Source organism: Otolemur garnettii, unplaced genomic scaffold (assembly GCF_000181295.1).
Source record: "Otolemur garnettii isolate 467f Iridium unplaced genomic scaffold, OtoGar3 scaffold00018, whole genome shotgun sequence".
Classification (NCBI taxonomy): Eukaryota; Metazoa; Chordata; class Mammalia; order Primates; family Galagidae; genus Otolemur; species Otolemur garnettii.
Window position 1 is genome coordinate 19,392,354 of NW_003852413.1, and position 9,129 is coordinate 19,401,482.

At 53.1% G+C, this 9,129-nt stretch overlaps 1 protein-coding gene across 1 annotated transcript in view; it reads left to right on the forward strand.

Annotated features, from left to right (window-relative positions):
• PLCD3 (phospholipase C delta 3) overlaps positions 1–7,805 on the forward strand; it is a 20,801-nt gene extending 12,996 nt beyond the window's left edge. Inside the window, exons 5-15 of the mRNA XM_003786251.3 lie at positions 453–681; positions 997–1,198; positions 1,355–1,499; positions 2,093–2,245; positions 3,650–3,793; positions 3,916–4,060; positions 4,705–4,821; positions 5,472–5,638; positions 5,838–5,973; positions 6,674–6,823; positions 6,981–7,805. Of these exons, the coding sequence (XP_003786299.1) occupies positions 453–681; positions 997–1,198; positions 1,355–1,499; positions 2,093–2,245; positions 3,650–3,793; positions 3,916–4,060; positions 4,705–4,821; positions 5,472–5,638; positions 5,838–5,973; positions 6,674–6,823; positions 6,981–7,069 (1,677 nt within the window). The 3' untranslated portion in view covers positions 7,070–7,805. The remainder of the gene's footprint in view (positions 1–452; positions 682–996; positions 1,199–1,354; positions 1,500–2,092; positions 2,246–3,649; positions 3,794–3,915; positions 4,061–4,704; positions 4,822–5,471; positions 5,639–5,837; positions 5,974–6,673; positions 6,824–6,980) is intronic.
• The last annotated feature ends 1,324 nt before the right edge of the window (positions 7,806–9,129 follow it).

Consider the following 9,129-nt stretch of genomic DNA (forward strand, 5'->3'; position numbering starts at 1 on the left):
TGCCCATTTAGGAGTTGAATGTTAATAGCCTCAGGGCCTTTGCTAGTAGGAAGTTTTCTTTAAAGAGTAAAAAGGTTGAAAGCTTATTTTCCACAAGGTGCTTTCAAATATGGCCCATATTAAAGAGGTACTACTTTTTTTTTTTTTTTTTTTTTGAGACAGAATCTCCCTCTCTTGCCTAGGTTAGAGTGCTATAATGTCAGTCTAGCTCACAACAACCTCCAACTCCTAGATTCAAGCGAGCCTCCTGCCTCAGCCTCCTAAGAGCCCTTCCTTAAGATTCAGCCCTACAGTTTATCAACTGTGGGAACTGGAGGAGCCAGGGTCTTGTACTTAAGTTTCTCAACCTGTGAAAAGGGGGATGTTGCTTTCCCATCTGAGCTAGATGAAGCATGTCAGCAGGGCTGGCTGCCTGGGGTGCTCCTCCACTGAGTTTCTCCCCTGCTTCCTAGGCCTGTGACCGGTCCAACAATGAGCGGCTGGAGGGAGCTGAGATTGAGGAGTTCCTGCGGCAGCTGCTAAAGCGCCCTGAGCTGGAGGAGATCTTCCACCGGTACTCCGGAGAGGACCGTGTTCTGAGCGCCCCTGAGCTGCTGGAGTTCCTGGAGGACCAGGGCGAGGACGGCGCTACACTGGGCCGTGCCCAGCAGCTCATCCAGACCTATGAGCTCAATGAGACAGGTGGGGGTCCTCACAGCTGGGTCTTGGTGCCTGACAGCTGCTTTCCCAGCAGAGTCAACTCTGCCTCAGGCTGGCTGTGGGCACCTTCTCAGACGGGTTCTTGCCTCTTCCAGACTCAGCTTCTGCATCTGTAAAATGGCATAATCACATCTTCCTCCGAGGGCTTGGTTGAAGATTAAATGGCATAGTTTGTGTAGAGTCTAGTCCATAAATAATCTAGTCAGGATTATGAAGTTCACTGAGCCTTGAGGGGCACTTGGGGTTGGACATGGGGGTGCCCCAGCTATCCTGATGTCCTCTCCTGCCTATCCCTAGCCAAGCAGCATGAACTGATGACACTGGATGGCTTCATGATGTACCTGCTGTCACCTGATGGGGCCGCCCTGGACACGGCACACACGTGTGTGTTCCAGGACATGAGCCAGCCCCTTGCCCACTACTTCATCTCCTCTTCCCACAACACCTACCTGACTGACTCACAGATTGGGGGGCTCAGCAGCACCGAGGCCTACATCAGGTACCATGGTGGGACACGGACATGCCTGAGAGCCCCGCTTGAGGAAGGACACAGGGCTCAACCCCCACTATGGGCTTCCCTGGCTCAGCTGCCATTGCTCTGCACTGTAGCCCCCACACAATGCCTTACCCCAACTGTCTTTCTGTCCATCTGCAGGGCCTTTGCCCAGGGGTGCCGCTGTGTGGAGCTGGACTGCTGGGAGGGGCCGGGGGGGGAGCCCATCATCTACCACGGCCACACCCTCACCTCCAAGATTCTTTTCCGGGATGTGGTCCAAGCTGTACGTGACCACGCCTTCACGGTGAGCCCCCAAGACTCCTGCACCCAGCCCTAGAATCTTCCCAGTGGACCACCTGCCCCAGAATCTTTCACTCACCAAGTATTACTGGGATAGGTGTCCAATGGGGTCCGATAAAGCTGAAGAGATGTTCCCTCCTCCCACCTTCATATTTAACACATGTATTAAAATCAAAGGTTTCCAGAATAAAACTGGGGGTAGGGAAGGACCTTTTAATCTTGACTTCCAAAGCATAAGTCATAAAAGGAGCTCTATGGTAGCCTCTATATGAACATTGCAACTTCTGAAATCTCACCATCAACAAATAATGAGTTTGCAACATAACTGACATGGTCCATGTAAGGAGCATTTATACAAGAAAACCATGCGTGCAGCTGTCCTCAGCCTCCCAGACAGACCAACCCTCCCCTGAGGTCTCAGATCTGACCTCTACCCTCCATGTACACGTGATCCTATTATGTGTCCCACATCCCACCCACTCAGTCCCCCCCAGGGGGTTCTTCAGAGGCCTGCCTTGCTTGCCTGTCCTGAACGGGTTAGGGGCAAGGTGAGTACTGGCAGGGGAGGGGAGCGAGCCATTATCCTTCCCCCTGCAGCTGTCCCCATACCCTGTCATCCTGTCCCTGGAGAACCACTGTGGACTGGAGCAGCAGGCTGTCATGGCTCACCACCTCCGCACCATCCTAGGGGACATGCTGGTGACACAGGCACTGGAATCTCAGAACCCTGAGGAGCTGCCATCCCCAGAGGTGATGCCCCTCAGACTCCCACCCTTGGTGGAGTCCCTACTTATGCCACCTCTGTCCAGGACCCCTCACCTTCTCTGCCTGGATCTTTCCCTGCTCCCTTCCGTCATCTGAAATCTCCCACCCACTGGTTGTCTCCTCCTGCTTCCCTCTGGTTCTCCATTCTTCGTTGTACCCACTCTACCCTCTTACCTGGCCTTCAAGGCCTGCTTTGACCTGCCTTGACCTGCCTGCTCTGTGTCCCTGCCCACGGAGTCCCTACAGGGTGAACCATTTTCCCTCTACTAGTTGAGACTGTCTTTACCTGGAACTTCCTTCCTAGCCATCTTTGCTCTCAACAAGTGCCACCTACTTACAATTCCAACTCAACTTAAACCACCTCTTCCAGAGGACTTACAAACTTCCTGAGCTCTCTGGCCAGAGGTAGCCTTCCTCCCAACCCCAGAGCATTTTTATCTCCCCTCTCAGGATGTTTATCCTTTTTGGACTCCCTAAGAAAACTCTCCTACTTCTGGTCTCAAATGTGCAGGGAATGTTGACTCACTTGTGTGTGCAAGGTTGCTTTTTCTTATTAGTATGAAAATAACATCCAAATAGTAAGAAGTAAATCAGCTGGGCTTGGTGGCTTATGCCTGTAATCCTAGCACTTTGGGAGGCCAAGGTGGGTGGATTGTCTGAGCTCAGGAGTTCGAGACCAGCCTGAGCCAGAAGGAGACCCCTAAAAACTAGCTGGGAGTTGTGGTGGGCACCTGTAGTCCTGGCTACTTGGAAGGCTGAGGCAAAGAAGATTGATTGTGCCCAGGAATTTGAGGTTGTTGTGAGCTATGATGCCACAGCACTCTACTAAGGGCAACAAAGTAAGACTCTGTTTCAAAAAGAAAGAAAGAAAGGAAAGAAAGGAAGGAAGGAAACAAAGAAAAAGGAAAGAAAGAGAAAATCAAGCAGCACAAAGGGTGTAAAATGAAAAATGAGTTTTCATCCACTCAAGAGCATTTTACAAGAAGTAGCCATCTTCAACAGTTTGTGTATCCTTCCAGAATTTCCCCATGCATATATACCTATCTATGTACATAAGTATCTTCTTTTAAATGTTGCCAGAAAGGGTCATTTGATCACATTCTACATTCATTTCTTACATGTAAGTATTTTGAAGTGGGCTCCTTCTCTCCGAGTCCTGAGTTGCCTCATTTATTTTCACGGCTGCCGTGAGTGTTCTAATGAATGGAGGGCAAATCTTACTAACTGTGCCCTATTGATGGCCTCCTAGGTGTCCCTCACTTTTTCCTATTAGAAAGATCCCTCATCAGTATGTCTCCCTTCCTGCCTCTTGCTCAGTAGAGGGTGAATGACTGACGAACCTGCTACCCAGGAGTGAGCAGCCTTAACCATTCATATTGGCCTCTGCAGCAGCTGAAGGGCCGGGTCCTGGTGAAGGGGAAGAAGTTGCCGGCTGCTCGGGGTGAGGATGGTCGTACTTTATCAGACCGGGAAGAGGAGGAAGACGATGATGAGGAAGAAGAGGAGGCAGAGGCTTCTGAGCAGAGGCGGCTGGTGAGTGCTGCAGGGTGAGTGGGCCAGGGCTTGGCACCACTGCAGAGCTTGGGGTAGGGAAGGGAAGGAAGTGGGCTCTAGGGAGCTGGTGCCTGCTGACCCCACTGAGGGTGGTCTTCCAGGCCAAGCAGATCTCTCCAGAGCTGTCAGCCCTGGTTGTGTACTGTTGTGCCACACGCCTGCGGACCCTGTGCCCTGTCCCTGCCCAGCCCTGCCAGGTCAGCTCCCTCAGTGAACGCAAGGCCAAGAAACTCATTCGGGAGGCAGGTAAGAGCTGTGGCATGGGGCATCCAGGGGCAGGAGGGTGGTGGGGTCTTCTGAGGTTGGTTCAGGAAGGAGATTGGGAAAGCTCTGGGGCTGGCCAATAAAGAGATCAGTGACCCCAAAGCTGGACCAGGTGTGGGAGGAGGGAAGAGTCACAGGCATGAAGGAGATCTGCTCTCTGACCTTTCAAGACTCAACAAGTAGTGGAGGGTGAGGGAGATAGATGGGGTGGCCTGTCAGGCTATGATAGGAGCCATGGGAGTCTATCACAAGGGGGTGATATGGGAAAGGATTCCTGCTTGGAGCAGGTGATGCCTGAGAAGACACATGGGAAGAATGAGGAGGAAGCAGCCAGGTGAAGAATGGGGAAGGGATTTCCTAGCAGGAGGAACAGGCTGTACGAAGGCCTGTGGCCATGACCTATGGGCAGGGTTCCAGAGACCACAAGGAGGCTGGTGGGGTGTGGGCAGGATGAGTGGCGGGGAATGTCAGCCTGAGACAAGGTTGTGTGGCTGGAGGAGTCAGGAGGGTAAGGACAGGACAGGGAGCTAGGGATAGGAGTTGTCTCTGCTCCCAGGAGGCCAAGGACCTGGCACAGGCAAGGAACCCTGTGGGCCTGTCATAGTCCTGCCCCAACTCTACCCTAGGCAACAGCTTTGTCAGGCACAATGCCCACCAGCTGACCCGTGTATACCCGCTGGGCCTGCGGATGAACTCGGCCAACTACAGCCCCCAAGAGATGTGGAACTCGGGTTGTCAATTGGGTAAGTGGCGCCAGGGGAGTCTGGAGGGGGCATGGTGCCACTCTAGGGGTGGTCTCTGGGCAGTCATGGGAGGCCTCAGCAATGAGGGGGCCACATAGCTTTACAGAAGATGGAAAAATACATTTTGTTCATAGTAACTGTTTCAAAAGCTGCCAGAATTTTGGTGGGGGAAATCAGATTCCTTTGTTCTTGAGAGTATAAAAATCTCATGTTTTTTAAGAAGGTAGAAATTAAAATCCTCCACACCCATCTGCTCCTGACACACACAACTTATTGGCTGTTCTGCTAAATCAACACTGATGAGTGTGGGCTCTGGGACACCCAGGGAATGTGGTTCCTGGGGTACCTATGGAAGCCCCAGGCTTCCTCAGGCCCTGGCTCTGACCCAAGACTAGGCTGGGCCCTGAGGGTGGGGGCTTCTTCACCAGGTCCCAGCCCAGCCCCACCTTCAAGCCCTGAGGGATACTAGGGCTAGTGCACAGGTGACAATGAGGGTTAGGTCCCCTGATTGCCATGCCTCCCCTACCCATAAGTCACAGAGGGAGCAGGCATCACTAACCAGACAGGAGGCCCTTGGGCTCTTTGCAGAGAGGAGCTAAGTCTCCTGAACTGAGCAAGAGGAGAAAGCTCTGATTCTGCTGTGTCCACAGTGGCCCTAAACTTCCAGACGCCAGGCTACGAGATGGACCTCAATGCCGGGCGCTTCCTCATCAATGGGCAGTGTGGCTACGTCCTGAAACCTGCCTGCCTAAGGCAGCTGGATACCACCTTTGACCCTGAGTGCCCTGGACCCCCTAGAACCACTCTTACCATCCAGGTCAGCAACCTAGACCGTGCCCTAGGCTGGGGTCAGAGCTGGTTCTAGAGAGGCCCTTCTGAGGGAAAGAAGACAGGGAAGCCTGGGGGCAGGCTTGGTGTGAGGGCAGTCTGAGCCTCAGCCCCATAAGGGAAGGGCTGGTCTGAGTGCCAGTGGTGAGGGTAGACATGGGTCCCAGCTTCCTCCCTCCCTCCCCCAGGTGCTAACGGCACAGCAGCTGCCCAAGCTGAACGCAGAGAAGCCACACTCCATTGTGGACCCCCTGGTTCGTGTTGAGATTCATGGGGTGCCTGCAGACTGTGCCCGGAAAGAGACTAGCTACGTGCTCAACAATGGTAGGCAAGGGCCGGGTTTGGTAGCTCATGCCTATAATCCTAGCACTATGGGAGGCCGAGGCAGAAGGATAGCTTGAGCTCAGGAGTTACAGAGTAGCCTGAGCAAGAGCAAGACTCCTCTCTACTAAAAATAGAAAGATTAGCCAGGCATTGTGGCCAGCACCTATAGTGCCAGCTACTTGGGAGGCTGTGGCTGGAGGAGCACTTGAACCCAGAAGTTTGAGGTTAATGTGAGCTAGGCTGATACCATGGCACTCTAGCCTGAGTGATCATCTGGCTCAAAAAAAAAAGTTAAGGCCAGGTGTGGTAGCTCACACCTGTAATCCTAGCACTCTGGGAGGCCAATGCAGGTAGATTGCCTGAGATCACAGGTTTGAGACCAGCCTGAGCCAGAGTGAGACCAGGTCTCTAAAAATAGCCAGGTATTGTGGCAGGCACCTGTAGTCCCACCTCCGCAGGAGGCTGAGGCAAGAGAATTGCTTGAGCCTAAGAGGTTGAGGTTGCTGTGAACTATGACACCATGGCACTCTACCAAGGATGACAAAAGGAAACTCTTTACCAAAAAAAAAAAAGTAAAAAACAACATAACAGTGGTAGAGAACACACTGGTGGGATGGGGAGCAGGCAGCAGAGAATGGAGGGAGTGTAGGGCTTGCTGGGCACTGGGCCCTAGGCTCTGACTACCAGGCCTGTGCCCTAGGCTTCAACCCCTGCTGGGAGCAGACCCTGCAGTTCCAGCTGAGAGCTCCAGAGCTGGTGCTGGTCCGGTTCGTGGTAGAAGATTATGACACCACCTCCCCCAATGACTTCGTGGGCCAGTTTACACTGCCTCTCAACAGCCTGAAGCAAGGTTGGTGGCGGTTGGTGGGGCTGGAAAAGGACAGGGTCGTTGCCTCTCTGTTTAGCTTTGCTGCATGGTGCCTGAGAGATCACCCTAAACTAAGTCTAGGCTGGGGCTGAGCCCAGGGATGGGCAGAGGACCTAATACTTGGCTACCCTCCCTACAGGGTACCGGCACATCCACCTGCTTTCCAAGGATGGGGCCTCGCTGTCACCAGCCACACTTTTTGTCCACATCCGTATCCAGCATTCCTAAAGGCTCCACTGACCCATCCTGGGGGGTCTGCAGGTGCCAATCTATATCCCCTGCAGAGCCTTCACCGCCTCTGGAGTGGAGGGATGATGGGAGTTCCAGCCCCCTCAGCTACCCCACTGGGCCCATTCACCTGGTGATGGGCTCACCTGGGTGAAAAGGGCTTCCTGGGTCCCTCCTGAAGAACAGGTGTGACCTGTTCTTTGCAGAGCTGCTCATAAGATTTCAGCGAGCTCCAGCCCTGGGGCCCTAAGACAGCTCCAGCTACTCTTGTCCTTAGCCCACCTCCTCACCTTGGCTGATGAAGAGCCAGGCCTGTTGCTGCCAGGAAACTTGGGGAGCAAGACACCTGTGACCCCAGCCCTCCAGCAGGGCCAAAGTACTCTGTACTTCCTCCTATAGCTACCCCCTAACCCCCACCCTGGGCATTAGCCAGCCCCTGAGCCTCTTTTCCCCCCAGGCTTTCCTGAATTCCTCCTTAAGTTCTTGAACCTGAACTCCCCTTCCTTCCCCAAAGCAAGAAGGGAGGGGTGAGGTTCAGAGCATTGGGGAACATGTCCATAGGTTTTTAATTTGTGTCCTAGAAGAGCCCTGGAGAGGACAGTAGGAGACTATTTTTAAAAATAAAGCAAGCTGGGCATGGTGGTGAGCCCTATGATCCTAGGTGGGTTGACACTGACCAGAGGCGGGAGGATTGCTTAAGCCCAGGAATGCGAGTCCAGCCTGGGCAACACAGTGAGACCCCACTGTAAAAAAATGAAAGAAAAAATTAAAAAGTGAGTTTATTTTACCACTGCCACCCCGAGTCCCTCTACAATGCTACACCCACAGACAACCTATGGGGGAGGAGGTGGCCTGGGATTAGAGTCTCTGGGGTCTCTTCCCTCCCTCAGCAGGGCTTTGACTTGTTTAAGACAGCTAGTGGGTAACAGAAGATGCCACATCTCAAAATAGCCCTGACCCTTTCTTTTGGCTTAAAGCTGCTGCCAGTATCACAGGACTATCTAAGGACACCAATTCACAAGGTCACCTCTCCCAGAGTGCATATATGAACAGACAAACACACATGGGTCTTGAATGTTACGCGGGACTCCAAGGGACCCTCAGACAGCCCCCCATTCTCTAGGCTCAGCTAGGTTCAAAGCCCTCGTCTCCTCAGTTGGGCAAATCCTAAAGACTAGGAACTCCCCTTCCACCAGCCAGCCAGCCTTTTAGACACAGGCAGGAAGGCAGCAGGCCACTCTAGAGCAGTGCCAGAAGAGCACACGGGCACCTGCTGACACATTCCAGAGAAAACTCTGGGCCCTTAACTTTATGGGCTTAAGTGTGGAGCCCTGGCATTTTAGGTTCTGTCAGGCAATAGCACTGGCGCTGACAAGGGCAGAGCTTGATGACAGTCCCCACACAGTGGCCTCGGCTTAGGCCTTGGATTGGCTCCAAGCCCCAAAAGAACCAAAATCTGAGGATGGGACAGCCTCTACCTTCCTGCAACCCCAGAACCTGATATATAAAGTACCAGCCTCCCCCTGCTCTCAGTTCATGCTTGGGAGTGGAGTTTGGTTCTGATGAAATCATATGTCTGAAAGAGAATGATCAGGACCTAAATTTAGGGCCCAGAAGGAATGAGCTGGGCAGCCCCAGCACCTGTCAGGGCTGTCAGGAGGACCAGGCAAGCAAGCCACACCCCCAGGGGGGAGGCAAGGTCAAGTCCAGTTGCAGTGTATGAAGAGCAATCAGTGTTGTCTCTGCGCCATCTCTGTCAGTGGCTGCCTGGGGTCCTATGTGAGGTGAGCACAAGCCAGGGCTGAGCACCTCCATCCTGCTTTGCTTCTCTGTTTTGGTGTCTCAAAAGGAAGGCAGATGGCTAGAATGACGGCCCAGTGCAGGGAAGATTGCCTTTAACAGGCCAGGGTCTCGAAGGCTAGGAAGCTGTCAGAAGCTGAATATGGGAGGTTGGAATAAGTGAGAAATCACAGCTTTTAACCCTAGAGGTCCATGTTCTCCAGCCCAGAACAGGAATGAAGGCATGAGCAGGAGCCACAGTGACCTGGTCTGAGACAGGA